At 53.3% G+C, this 13,086-nt stretch overlaps 3 protein-coding genes across 8 annotated transcripts in view; 2 read left to right on the top strand and 1 right to left on the bottom strand.

The window, feature by feature from the left end:
- Positions 1 to 6: 6 nt before the first annotated feature.
- Positions 7 to 2,438, top strand: LOC104983780 (chromosome unknown open reading frame, human C6orf47). Its single transcript, XM_010833309.1, has one exon. It carries the CDS (start codon positions 800 to 802, stop codon positions 1,691 to 1,693), a length of 894 nt encoding a protein of 297 aa, XP_010831611.1. The 5' UTR covers positions 7 to 799; the 3' UTR covers positions 1,694 to 2,438.
- A 126-nt stretch (positions 2,439 to 2,564) lies between these two features.
- Positions 2,565 to 7,528, bottom strand: APOM (apolipoprotein M). Of its 2 annotated transcripts, none has more exons than XM_010833302.1 (6): positions 7,459 to 7,528; positions 3,941 to 4,095; positions 3,580 to 3,653; positions 3,388 to 3,486; positions 3,092 to 3,190; positions 2,565 to 2,701 (listed from the first exon to the last, which is right to left on the bottom strand). In XM_010833302.1, exons 2-6 carry the CDS (start codon positions 3,991 to 3,993, stop codon positions 2,676 to 2,678), a joined length of 351 nt encoding a protein of 116 aa, XP_010831604.1. In that variant the 5' UTR covers positions 3,994 to 4,095; positions 7,459 to 7,528; the 3' UTR covers positions 2,565 to 2,675. The 2 variants fall into 2 exon arrangements, with proteins under 2 accessions (XP_010831604.1, XP_010831603.1); XM_010833301.1 differs by lacking the exon at positions 7,459 to 7,528 and adding an exon at positions 4,473 to 6,630.
- BAG6 (BCL2-associated athanogene 6) overlaps positions 6,732 to 13,086 on the top strand; it is an 11,276-nt gene continuing 4,921 nt past the window's right edge. For 2 of the 5 annotated variants that reach the window (XM_010833303.1, XM_010833308.1), the window contains exons 1-11: positions 7,002 to 7,162; positions 7,640 to 7,760; positions 8,775 to 8,892; positions 9,006 to 9,202; positions 9,438 to 9,491; positions 9,656 to 9,730; positions 10,281 to 10,519; positions 11,043 to 11,172; positions 11,789 to 11,986; positions 12,197 to 12,449; positions 12,805 to 12,882. In XM_010833303.1, coding sequence (XP_010831605.1) covers positions 7,653 to 7,760; positions 8,775 to 8,892; positions 9,006 to 9,202; positions 9,438 to 9,491; positions 9,656 to 9,730; positions 10,281 to 10,519; positions 11,043 to 11,172; positions 11,789 to 11,986; positions 12,197 to 12,449; positions 12,805 to 12,882 — 1,450 coding nt within the window. In that variant the 5' untranslated portion in view covers positions 7,002 to 7,162; positions 7,640 to 7,652. The other 3 variants (XM_010833304.1, XM_010833305.1, XM_010833306.1) reach the window with 3 other exon arrangements.

Here is a 13,086-nt window from a genome sequence, read left to right as displayed (position 1 = left end):
GGCGGCTTCGCAAGGCCGAGGCCCCGACGCTGGGCCCGGGAGGGGCTGCATCGCCTGGACGCCTGGACGCCAGGCTCCCCAGGCAGGCGCGCGCTTTGCCTCGCTCCCGGGATCTCCCAGGACATCTCCGGCCTGACCTTGCGAAGACTGAATCTCAGCTGCGGGCTGGGGTGCCAGTGGGGCCACTTTATAGGAATCACAGCCCTCTGAATCAAAGCAGGAACGTTGCTGGCTGGAGTTTGCCGGATACCTCACCCCCCACTCACTTAACAGGAGACTTCTTTCTGAGCTGCCTTAGGGCAGCAGTTAGGACTCTCCTGGTAGGTCGGGAGCACCTAGGATCCGTGGCCACCTTCCTTCCTCCCTTTTTGGATGGAGAACCGCCTCCCCAGTTTCTGGGGCACCTTGGGGCGTGGCCTTGGTGAGTGAAACTTGGGGTGCTGCCTGCTGGGAAAGAAACCTGGAAAACAGGGAGGACACTGTGACGGTGTCCCACGCTTTGTCAGATTCGTAGACTTTTGGAATCGTGTGTGTGTAGTGGGGTGGTGGTGAATGGATTTGAATGTGCCTCTCTTTACCTTAAAACTGAAACGGAAACAAGCCGCTTCAGGCTGCATGACCATCCTGGGAAGAGGAGAGCCACTCCTGAGTTCAGAGTAGGACTCTCCAAGCAGATACCTGTTCTTCTGAGCCTAAACACACTCTGGTTTCTGAGGAAATCCTCAGTCCCCCCATCCAAGAGCCTAAGCCTTGCCAGGAAGCAGCCCCAGAATTGGGGGGCTCATTGCACACCCCAGCCATGTTCCTCCGACGCCTTGGTGGCTGGCTCCCTCGCCCCTGGGGCCGCCGGAAGTCGACGAGACCTGACCTGCCCACCCCAGAACCCAGACGGATGGACAGCTCCTCTGAGAATTCAGGGAGTGACTGGGACAGTGCCCCAGAAACCATGGGAGATCTGGGGTCTCCCAAGACCCAGGACTCAGGTGCACAGAGGAGCTCTGGGGCTGCTCCAGAACCAAGCAGGGAGGCCCAAGTTGAGCAACTGGGGTACAAAAGAATGGATTCTCTGAAGTGGGAGAAGACTGCTTCCAGCACCCAAGAGTCTGGGAGACCAGAGGCTGGGGAGACCATTCCCAAACTAGGACAGGATCCTGTGGACTCAGATGGCACCGGGAAACGTGGAGGGTCCCCTGAAGAGGAATTGAGCCCCTCAGTGGCTGAAGCCCCGGTGGAGAAGCCTGGCCGGCGTCAGAAGCTGCTAGGCTGGTTGCGGGGGGATACAGTTGGGGGAGCAGGGGCTCCCCACCAGTATCTGGGTGACCCAGAGGAGTGTCTGCAGATCTCCACCAACCTGACCCTGCACCTGCTGGAGCTGCTGGCCTCAGCCCTGCTGGGGCTCTGCTCAAGGCCCTTGCGGGCAGCCTTGGATGCGCTGGGCCTGCGTGGACCGCTGGGCCTCTGGCTGCATGGGCTGCTGTCCTTTCTGGCTGCTCTGCATGGACTCCATGCCGTGCTGAGCCTACTGACCGCTCACCCCCTGCACTTTGCCTGCCTCTTTGGTCTTCTACAGGCCCTGGTGCTGGCTGTCAGCCTCCGGGAGCCCAGTGGGGATGAGGAGGCCACTGACTTGGAGGGCGAGAAGTTAGGGAGGGAGGGGGAGGAGCAGAAGGGAGACCCAGGCAAGGGGCTGTGACCAAGGGGTATGGTGTGACCCAGGGTCCCACCCTCAGTGGGGTGGGAGCAAGGATGAAGATAGTGTGGGAGGTATGATCCAAATTGTAAGCACAGGGACCTCAGGGATGGGGCAGAAACCCCAGAGTATGAGGGCACAGAGCCGCCTCCACACACAGGAGAGCTGTTCAGGGTGTCTGTGTTTATGGACAGTGGGGGCCTCGCCCTTGAATTCACCAGCTGTTGTTAATTTTTGCTTTTACATTTTTCCCACTTTTTTTCTTCCACCTCCACTTTTTAAAAGCAAAAAAAAAAAAAAAAAAAGTGTGGTGGTGAGAATAAAGACTGAAGTGTCCTCTCTACCTTTTAAAACTCTCCAGGGGTGGAGAAAACCAGTCAGGACAGACAGACCTCTGGGTGGGGTAAGAGGGTGGTTGAGAAACTTGGGGGATCCCTTGGATCCTGGGATCTGCACCATCTGGGGAAGAGCAACACTCCTAGGTGGGTGGATTAGGGGGTCTGGATGGGGTTCCCACAGGTGATGGGGAGCCTGAAGGGAGGACCTGAGGATTCCTAGGAGCCAGGGGGAGTGGGGCTGGGTGCAGGCAGTGTTGGCAGGACGGCCAGCTCAGAGGGGCTGGCAGCTCACAGGCAGCATGGGGAGCCCTAGAGTTTGCAGACCCCACTAGGGGGTTGGGTTTGCTCACTCAGCAATAAATAACTGTGTCACACCAAATGCTAAATATACCACTACAAAGTGAGAGTTAGCACCGTTCAGTGTCCTTCCTGACGCCGTCCATCTGGGGGTTAAGGTGGGAGAAGGTTCAGGGGGAGGACTGAAATGAGAGGAGCAGGACTGATATTGGAATACAAACCCCTAAATGAGACGACGATTGGAAAATCATCTTTATTACTTTTGAAAGAGAGTTGGGAGTCTCCAGCTTCTCCTCTCACCATACAAGTTCCCACTGTATCCATCTGGGGGGCATAGGTGAAGCCACAGGTCAGTTACTGGACAGCTCACAGGCGTCTGGTGGGAGGAGAGAGAAAGGAGGCTGGACAGGAGGGAGACCCAGGGAGAGAGGCAAGGCTCATGGCAATGGGATGAGGCAGAATGCAGTCTCTCATGCCCCCATGTCAGAGAAGGGGTCTCTGAGGTCTTTTTTTCCCTGCAGACCTCTGACAATCTGCCCCCTGTCTGACCTTCTGCCCCCTTTATCCACTGCAATAGCCCAGAGTCCATCCTGGCTCCCTCTGGTACCATTAGTCTGTGACACAAATGGAAGTGTCAACATAGCCAGTGTGATGATGTCAGCCTTTGGCCATGCCCCCTGGTGACATCACTTGAGTCCCTTTCATCCAGCTCTCACAGAAGACTTGGTAAGTCCTAGTTGTCTTCCATAAGACTTTACCCCCTCACCTTGATTCCTGGGAGTCAGTAAGAAGGCCTTAAAGTCCAGGCAGGAGGTCAGGGACTGGAATTCCTCCACACACTTCTCAGGAGGGTGGGGTGAGCGATCTGGAAAGGGAGGGCCAGGCTCATCAAAGCCCCTGCTTCTCAGCACATCCCTTGGTGAGGACCTCAGGGAAGCAGCCAGCCCTTCCTGGGATGATGTCACAGAACCCAGAGAAAGGGACTCTATTGCCTCCTCCCAACCCCCATCTCCCCACCTCCCCTCTTTTTCCCCAGATCTTGCCTGGCCTCCCCACACTCACTGTAGAGGAGGAAGCGCTGGTAACCCTGGCCTGTCTCTTTCAGCATGATTCCACCTGGGCATGCACTGGAGAAGAGCTTGGTCTTCATGTCAGGGCGGCCTGTCACGGTTGCGGGGGAAAGTGTGAGGACAGAGATGCAGAAGCAAGCAAGCCCAGGGGGCCTAAGGAGAGTGAGGGCTGGAGAAAACCAACCTTCGGTTCTGAGATCTGTGCTCCCATCAGACAGGTGGTAGATCCATTTCCGGGGCACGCAAAGCCCGTTTTTCCTGCAGAAGTGGTGGTGGCAAGGAGGAGAAACAGTGACACTTCAACCACTCAGTACCAGCCTCTATTCCATCTTACTCTTTCTGGAAGCCTGGGTCCCCTTGGGTTTCAAGCTACGAAGGGATGGTTAGGTCCATCCATCTCTCTCCAGAGGGAAACTAACAAAGCTATTGAACTCAAGTGGGCCAAGAATAATGGGTATGCCAAAGAGCCCAGCTCTTTGTGGGCGGGTGCTCACACTTTAGGCAGAGACCGCACGTACTGGTGCCTCTGCCTTCTCACCACTCACGTGCGGATGGTCGCTCGAAGCTGGAGCTGCATGGGGGCAGAGCCCACAGCCATGTTGAAGACAATGTTGTCCACAGGGTCAAAAGTCGCCAACTCCTCCTTGGTGGGAGCTGCCCCTGCGATAAAGTACCACTGGCCCAGGTGGGGCTCTGGGAACTGGAGAGACAAGGAAGGGAGCAGAAGAAGGTGGGTCTCACTACAGAATCCAACCTCTTCATCAGTCAGAATGACAATACTTAGGAATGAGGGTGTTGGCTGCCTTTTTCCAGCTAAAGACTGGACCCATGACAAGGAGTCATTAAATGACTTTCCTCTTTGCTCCTCTTCAGTAAACCCCACTCTCCAGTTCTACATGTCTTCAAATTGATGGCCATAGTACTTATATATATTTTTTACTTATTGCTTTCATCATCACAACACTCACACCCTTTCTTCCTTCCAGTGTGGCTTTCTGGTCATGCTGGACCTCTTACCCTAGTCCATCAGAGCTCCCCACCCCCAACTCAGCAGCTTCCCATCTGCTCAGTGCATACCTCTTTCCCATCCACTCCTTCAGTTGTCAGTTGGCTGTGCTCAGGGCACTGGTAGATGGAGTTAAGGAGAATGCCACAGAGGTAGAGAAGAACTGCCCAAATGTGGTGGAACATCTTCAGGCAGGAGGGAGCTGGTGCTCTGCGTGGAGTGGCTGGTGCCTTAACTGCTGTCCCCAACTCGCTGCTCAGTATAGTCTGCTTCCAGCCCCCTTGCCTCGACCCTTGACCCTTTCACCCGCTAATGAGTAACTTCAATCTTGTTTTCCAACCCAACCATGGATTACTTACAGTGTTCAGGACTTCCTCCCCCTCTTCGAAATGCAACCACTCTACAGTACATCCTGGCACCTCCAGGGTCTCCCAGGAGTTAAGACAGCTGAGACCTCCAGGTGATCTTTCAAACCCTATCTGAGCTGGGGTATCTGCTGTGCTGTGCAGCACTGAAGAGAAATGGATTGATTCTACCAGTCACTCACTCACTGAGCAAACTGTTTTTGAGTTCCAGTTGTTTGTCAGGAACTGGCTAAGCCTTGGGAACATAAAAGTAAGACATAGTCCCTGGCCTTGAAGCAATCAGTCTGAGAACTAGCTGTGTAAACAAATCATTGCAATACCACCTGGTAAGTGCTTTACAACAGGTATGTACCAGGTGCTGAAGTATGTGGATGGGAGGCTTTCTCTCTGAAGTTGTTCACTGGAGAAACTATGTACACTCTTCAGAAAAGTCTGCTGACACACGAGTTCATTCGCTTAATGTTTTTTACTGCAAGAAGCTACAGAATCTAGTTGTTAAAGAGTACATACAGTGGTGTCAAGCAGGGTGGGTCCAAACCCTTACTTTGGACAGTTTTATTAATCTTGCCTGTTTTCTCATGTATAAAATGAGCAAATCATCAATCTTATAGGATTAAAAGAGCTAAGACATATAAAGCCCTTAGCAAAGGCCTGCACATAAATCCAAAGTAAATATTCCCTATAATTAATAGTAATGTATGTAAAGCACTTATTAGTCTCTCGTGGGTATTATGTTCTCAAGTAATAGGAGGTAGGCAAAGAATTGTCAAGAGGCAGTCATTGGGTAGTGCCAAGAAGATGGGACTTCCTTTATGGATTATTTATAACCCACAGGCTGCCATAAAGATTTGTTCTGAGAGGTGAGGCTTGCTCTGGGCTTGCAATTTAGCTAAAAAAATAAAATCTGGGTGATGAATAGCTGAGGGTTCATTATATTTAAAAAAAAAACTAAAATGCAAACTATTAGGGCAGTAAAATAGAAGTGCTTGACCCAAGGGAGTCTGGTAGGCCTGGATTTGTCAGTTCTGCCACTTACATTCACCTATAAAAGGGATATAATAGATGTTGAAAGGCTATTAAATGTGACAGTATGTGAAACCCTCAGCAAACTGGTTGGCACCAACTAGGGGCTCACTATACAGATGCTTATTAAAACTTTTAGTACCGGGACTTAAGTATAAGCTGCAAATCCCAGAAAGGACAGGCACCGGAGGCAGATACACCGGCAACAACGGGTTTGGCCGGAGCAGTGGCAGCACTGCGGGGCCCAGGCCCTTGCCCGAGGGGCGGGGGGAGAAGAGGGCAGAGGGACGGTACCTCTACCGGACCTTCCGCCTGTAGAAGCCCTTAGGCGGCCCTCTCAATCCCCCAGGGTCTTGTGTTTCATTCCAGTCTGACCCCATTTGTTTCCAATTCCCAAACTCGGAGTCGTCCTTTTTAAGACAAAAGTCCTGAAAAGTCCTAAATCCTTGGCTTCTCCAAAACATGGCGTGTCCCCTCGGCTGCACACCGCCGGGGAAGAACATGGCGCCACAAAACGCCCACCGGGCAAAACCGAGGTCAGGCCCAACGACGCCACCGCACGTAAATCAGCTCGAGAACCACCTCCAACCGCCTATGGAAAGGGTGACTTCCGGAGGCGCCGAAGGAGTGGCTCAGCGAGGACGATGGTAAGAGAAGACAGAATTCTAGGTGGCCTGGACAGTGCCGCCTCAAATTCTCTGCCGACCAAGACTTCAGCATAGATTAGCGAGGCACAATCCCCAGTCTCCAGACTCCAAGATCCACACAACTGCTCAAAGCCTCTCGAGGCAGTCGAAGAGTCCCATCTCGTAGAGGTTTTTTCAGGCACTTACAGCGGCCACCACTACCCCCTATTGCTTAAGCGCGCGCAGGGGAGAACTGAACAGCGCCAGCTGGGGTGGGAGGTGCCTAAGTGTGCACGCATGCGTAGTAGGACGCACGCAGGCGCAGTACGGTCCCCCGGGCGACGGCGGTGGCGGCGGCTCTTCGGGGTGCTCGGCTCCCTCCCATCTAGGCCGGCCCCGGCCCGTCTCGCCGCCAGGAACTCACTATTTGGGGCCGCGGACTTTCTGGAAAAGCCCCACAAAAGTAAAGCTTTGGGGCCTGGGGGGAGCCGGAAGTACCGCCTCACGATCCCCAAAGACTATCGGGGAAACGGAAGTGGCCGTCGGTGGCAGGTTGGGGGAGACCGGAAGTGACGGTACTGTGGGGAAGTCGGGGGCGGAGCTGGGTGGTAGGGTGTGTGTGTGTGTGTGTTTGGAGTGTGTGTGTGTTTGGATGTGTGTATGTGTTTGGAGTGTGTTAGTTGTGCCTATCTGCTAGAGCACCGAGGGTACGTGGAAGAGGGAGACAGCTCGCCTATCTGGCCCCCCGTGAGTGTTCGTCATTTCGGGTCTCTAGTGACTTAAGCGGGTTCGATGGGCGTGGCGTGGCGCGCGTGCGCGAAACCACTTTCTCCGCAGAGTCTGGCGCGACCCTCGCTCTTTGGTTGTCCCCGGGGTTTGCCGACTAATCGAGCCCTTGTCCTACCGTGACCGGTGATGACACCGGTCTCGTGTTTCCTTCTTTCCCGTCTTCCTAGCTCTACTGGCCCTCCCTTACCATGATTGGCGTCGTTGAGCCCCTCCCACCTGCCGCCCTCCAGCTCCCCGTGCCGTCGATCTCTTACCCTTTGTGTTTCTCTCCCCGTGCCCCGGAGTCAGAAGGGGGATGGGGGCGGGTGTGAGTGTGTGTGCTCGTGTGGGAGAAACTCTTTAGGTATGGGGCGGAGTCTCGGGCAGGGGAGGCTTCCGGGTATATAAAAATCTGCTCTAGGCGACAGCGGGCCTTCTCCTAACATTCTTCCTTAGAGAGCTGTCGGCCATGGAGCCCAATGATAGTACCAGTACCACTATGGAGGAACCTGACAGCCTGGAGGTGCTGGTGAAGACCCTGGACTCTCAAACCCGGACCTTTATTGTGGGGGCCCAGGTGAGACCCCAGTACTTCTGGGAGACACTCATTAACTCTTCCTCTTACAGGTTCTTTGTACTGAAAGAAGAGCCTGATATTATGGTTTTCAAATTTTCTCTCATTGATTCTTTTGTTCATGTTGTATCCAGAACATTTTCTGATGTTTTCTCTTTGGCTTTTGTTGGGTGAGGTAGATTTTCTTTGCTTTCCTCCGCCCGATAAAACTCAATGCAGAGGGAAAGAAAGAAGGAGGAATCTTTATGCCAACATGATAGATGAGCCCCAGCCCAAAGGGACAGATATGGCTCCTGCTTTTGGGAAGGCAAACAGAACACTAGGACCTAAAGTAGAAGAGTGTCTTAAAAACTGATGAGGTCTATGCTGTGTTTTTGAAGGATAGAAGTCGGATCCAATAATGCTCGTAATGTAGGTAGATCCTTAGTAGACAAAATTATAAGGAGGTTGATCCATAGTTTTAACACATTGTTACGTGTATTTAATGAGACTGTGCAGGCTTTTGTGATTAGGTGTTTGTAAACAGCTGGGTACTTCTCACAAGTCAGTTGTCTAGTTAGGAAAAATATTTTTCTGATTTTGCCCCTTTTTCTTCTTGCTTGAGTCTGCCTTCCTTAACCTGGTTCTCTACCACATCTTCTTTGTCATTGCTTTTATTTTTAAGATTACAGTGTTGTATCATTTTGTGTTTGTGGAGGGGTCACCGGTATCTCTAGGCACACACATTCCTTTTGGAGACAGGCAGAGAAGGAGAGAAGAGAATGTCAGTTGGTGTTTTTGCTCTTCAGCCCTGTAGTTTTCTCCTGGGCCTATACCTGAAGTTCCTTACGTTTATTGTATGTATTTTGACAAGTGTTGCCCTAGTTCAGGGCTTTGCTCAATAATTACCTCACAATTAAGACAGATGGGTAGTAATTTTAGGATGGGGTGGTTTTTACCCCTTACAAGTCAGCTGTCCCTTTTCTGTCCTTTTTCTTCCATTCCCTGATTCCTTGTCATGTTTCTTCTTCCCTATAGATGAACGTAAAGGAGTTCAAGGAGCATATTGCTGCTTCTGTTAGCATCCCGTCTGAGAAACAACGGCTTATCTACCAGGGACGAGTTCTGCAGGATGATAAGAAGCTCCAAGAATACAGTAAGAGGGTGGGGGAGGCAGAGCAGAGCTTGAGGCTGCTGTCCAGAGCAGTGAGCTGAGGGTATGGGTTTACCCGATCATGTGATATTTTGGTGTGTATCTTTTTTCTGCAGATGTTGGGGGAAAGGTTATTCACCTTGTGGAACGGGCTCCTCCTCAGACTCAGCTCCCTTCTGGAGCATCTTCTGGAACAGGGTCCACCTCAGCCACCCATGGTGGGGGACCCACGCCTGGTACTCGGGGGCCTGGGGCCTCTGTTCATGACCGGAATGCCAACAGCTATGTCATGGTTGGAACCTTCAATCTTCCCGTAAGCTTGTGTTTCTCATGGGAGGGTTTTTGTGGGAGCAGTTTTCGTTGTGGTAGCAGCCAAGAGTTCATAAGAGAGTTGTCAGTCTTTAGAAGGGCTTTGGTGGGCCCTCTGGTCTGGTAACGGCCTCTGTCTTTGAGGAGCTAGAGGGGTTGGGCTCCAGAAAATCAGTTGGAAGTGTGGGGGCCTTAGTATTTGGCTTCTCCCAGAACAACTTCCCTTACCCTTTCCCCAGAGTGACGGCTCTGCTGTGGATGTTCACATCAACATGGAACAGGCCCCGATTCAGGTATCATGGGGCCTGGGAGGGTCAAGGAAGGGGATCTGGGAGAAGGAGGCCACGAAGTGGGGGGTGGGTCTGGCTGAGGAGATGGGGCTGGGTCCTGGTTTAGTAGGTAATGGAGCTCGTGGCTTTATCTCCAACCTACCCTGATTTTCCTTCTTTCATTATAGAGTGAGCCCCGAGTGCGGCTGGTGATGGCTCAGCATATGATCAGGGATATACAGACCTTACTCTCCCGGATGGAGGTGAGTGGGCAAGGCTGGCCACTGTCTGCCTGTCTCACTCCATCTTTCCTACCCCTTTTGTCTTAGCCTAGGGATGAGGGCATGATTGGTCACATCCACTGGGTTCTCCCCTCTTAATCTAATCTCTTTTCTGCAGTGTTTTTTCTTTTGGGCAGAAAAAGTATCTTTCGTTTGAGGCTGTCCTGTCCCTGCTGATTCTCTTTGCAATTAAAGAAGGATTCCTTGCCTTCCTGTTCCTTGGTTATCATATTTGATGCTGGGATGGCTTAGCTTCATTGGTTTGTATTTGCAGCCAGGGTCCTTTCCTTCTTTTCTCTTGGAGGTTAGGAAACCGCAATCCCTAGTTTTTGTTAATAGTTTATTTGTAAGTATCATAGGTGTTTGTCACAGATCTAATTTGTGTACGTTTTAGGGAGTCAGAGATTCAGATGCAGAGCCCTGCCTTCGGGGCGCCTAGTTAGTGCCCCTTCTCCACTCAGTCTGCTCTGACCTGAGTAATCTGCTGCAGTCTCACGTTGCCTTTGTTGTCCTGACTCTTCCCCCGCTTCAGTGCCGAGGAGGGGCCCAAGCCCAGCACAGTCAGCCGCCACCCCAGATGCCAACGGTTGCCCCGGAGCCAGTGGCCTTGACCTCCCAAACGTCAGAACCGGTTGAAAGTGAAGTGCCTCCTCGGGAGCCCATGGAGGCGGAAGAAGTGGAGGAGCGTGCCCCTGCCCAGAGCCCGGAGCTCACCCCTTCTGGCCCAGCCCCAGCGGGCCCAGCATCTGCCCCAGAGACAAATGCACCCAAGTGAGAGAGGGAGGGCACCTTTTGGGGTGGGGGTGGGTTGGGGATTCTAAGTGAAGTGTAAGGACCAGGAAAAGGTCTGATGAGAGAGAGAAGATTGTTCAGAGGTGGTGCTTGTGGAGTTAGTGTTGAGGGGCAGGGAGGGGCTCTGGAGTAGGTAAATGAGATTGAGACTGGCCACTGAGCCAGAGGCACTGCCCTCCTTCGGGTTAGGAAATCCACATGGTGCTCCCGGAGGTGGCAAGATTCTCTCCCCTGAGTACCCAGAGGCCCCATCTGGTTTTTAAGAGTTAGTGTTTTGCCATTGTAGGTACAGGATTGTGTGGTGGGAAGGGTGAAAGCAGTTTGTCTTTGCTTGTCCTTCCCCCTTGGGTGAGGTTAAAGAACAGAGGTTCTGTTAGTCCTTGGGGGGGTCAGGGGGGTTGGGCTGGGGCTCTGGGAGGCCAAGGAGAAGTGGGGCATGGGTGGCAAGGGCAGGAATCTGAAGGAAGCCTTGGCTCACGGCCGCTTTGGGTTTTGTCCACAGCCACCCTTCGCCTGCAGAGTACGTTGAGGTGCTTCAGGAGCTGCAGCGGCTTGAGAGCCGCCTCCAGCCCTTCCTGCAGCGCTACTATGAGGTTTTGGGCGCTGCTGCCACCACGGACTATAACAACAATGTGAGCCCACCCACCCCCTCACCTCCAGCACCCCCAGATGGAGCAGGGCGAACTGTAGATCACTTCCCCTGCCCTGCGCCCCAAAAGATGTCGTCTTCTACAGAGCTGCTTCTCTTTAGATTAGGAAGGAAGTGACCGTTTCCTCCTTGGTAGGGAAGCGGGATCTTTTCCTCCTCGACATCTTTATGGTGTTCACTGTCTTCACACTTTTATGATCCCCTAAATGAGTTACTTAGAAAGTTTATAAAGTAAGGGAGATTAGCAGGTGATAGCTTACTGATTCACTGTAGGGTTTATTATCAAAGGAACCTATTTGTGTGTATAAACTAGAGCTTACTTGCAAAGATTTGATGTATACAGAAGCTTCAGAGGATGTACCTGAAGACATAGCCTCACTTGCTCAGTCGTGTCTAACTTTTTGCAACCCAGTGGCCTGTAGCTTGCCAGAGTCCTCTGTCCATGGGATTTTCCAGGAGAGAATACTGGAGTGGGTTGCCATTTCCTTCTTCAAAAGACAAAGAGGATGTGATAATCTCAAGAAGGCATTACTTTTTTAATAAGGTGGATCCTAGTCTAATGCTTTCTGCCTTTCTGTGTTTGGCCCCGGGGAGTACAGCAAGAGGGCCGTGAGGAGGACCAGCGCTTGATCAACTTGGTGGGGGAGAGCCTGCGGCTGCTGGGCAACACCTTTGTGGCGCTATCCGACCTGCGTTGCAATCTGGCCTGTGCGCCCCCTCGTCATCTGCACGTGGTCCGGCCCATGTCTCACTACACCACCCCCATGGTGCTCCAGCAGGCGGCCATCCCCATCCAGGTGGATGAGGGGAGCCTGGAGGCGGGCAGATGGGGGGCTGTTGATGGAGTGATCCATTGTAGCTGTTGGGCTCCAAGGAGGTTGGGAGGGGAGCAGACTTTGCAAACATGGTGACCCAGGATGGAGGAGACTTTAGAAGTGTATCATGGGGTGCTCTGGGTTAGGCTCTTGTATTTTTCTCACGTTTGCCCCGTCATCTCTGTCGTCCAGATCAATGTGGGGACCACTGTGACCATGACGGGGAATGGGACACGGCCCCCCCCGACTCCAAGTGCGGAGGCACCTCCCGCTGGTGCTGGGCAGGCCTCGTCCGTGGCCCCCTCTTCTACCGCCGTTGAGTCTTCGAATGAGGGGGCTTCCCCACCAGGGCCAGCTCCCCCACCGACCACCAGCCACCCGAGGGTCATCCGGATTTCCCACCAGAGCGTGGAACCCGTGGTCATGATGCACATGAACATCCAAGGTGAGCTGGGAACAGCCGCTGGCAGAGCAGAGCAGCGCAAGGAGGGGTCTGGGGTTGGTGCTGAGATGTAGGAATGCCAGGGTGGGAAAGGAGAGGCTAGGGCTGGTGGTGGTGGCTGAGGGCACAGAGCACAGTCTCTTTAAGTTGGCGTGTGTGGGGAGGGGCAGGAAGAACGGCCTGTCCTCCAGAGAGTTGTGTGCGTGGTGAAGGGAGCGTCTCCTCCCCATCTGGATGGAGTGAAAGGCCATTTTTCTGGTCGGGAGAGTGGAGGCCTGAAGCATGCTGATCTCGGGAGGATCCAGTTAGACCTTGGCCCTGCCTGTCTCAGAGCCACTGTCTCTGTCTCCTTGCCCAGATTCTGGCACACAGCCTGGTGGAGTTCCGAGTGCTCCCACTGGCCCCCTAGGACCCCCTGGTCATGGCCAGACCCTGGGTAAGAGTGAGGGCATCAGAGCAGGCTGAGCTCTGGGTAGAGAAGGGGTAGGGCCATGAGTGGGTGGGTTGAAGGGGGTCCAGGGTCAAGGTTACATCGGACCCACCCCCCAGGCTCCACCCTCATCCAGCTGCCCTCCCTGCCCCCTGAGTTCATGCACGCCGTCGCCCACCAGATCACTCATGAGGCCATGGTGGCAGCTGT

This window comes from Bison bison, unplaced genomic scaffold, assembly GCF_000754665.1.
Source record: "Bison bison bison isolate TAMUID 2011002044 unplaced genomic scaffold, Bison_UMD1.0 scf7180017863415, whole genome shotgun sequence".
In the NCBI taxonomy this organism is placed as follows: Eukaryota; Metazoa; Chordata; class Mammalia; order Artiodactyla; family Bovidae; genus Bison; species Bison bison.
This window is presented reverse-complemented; position numbering and strand designations above follow the sequence as displayed.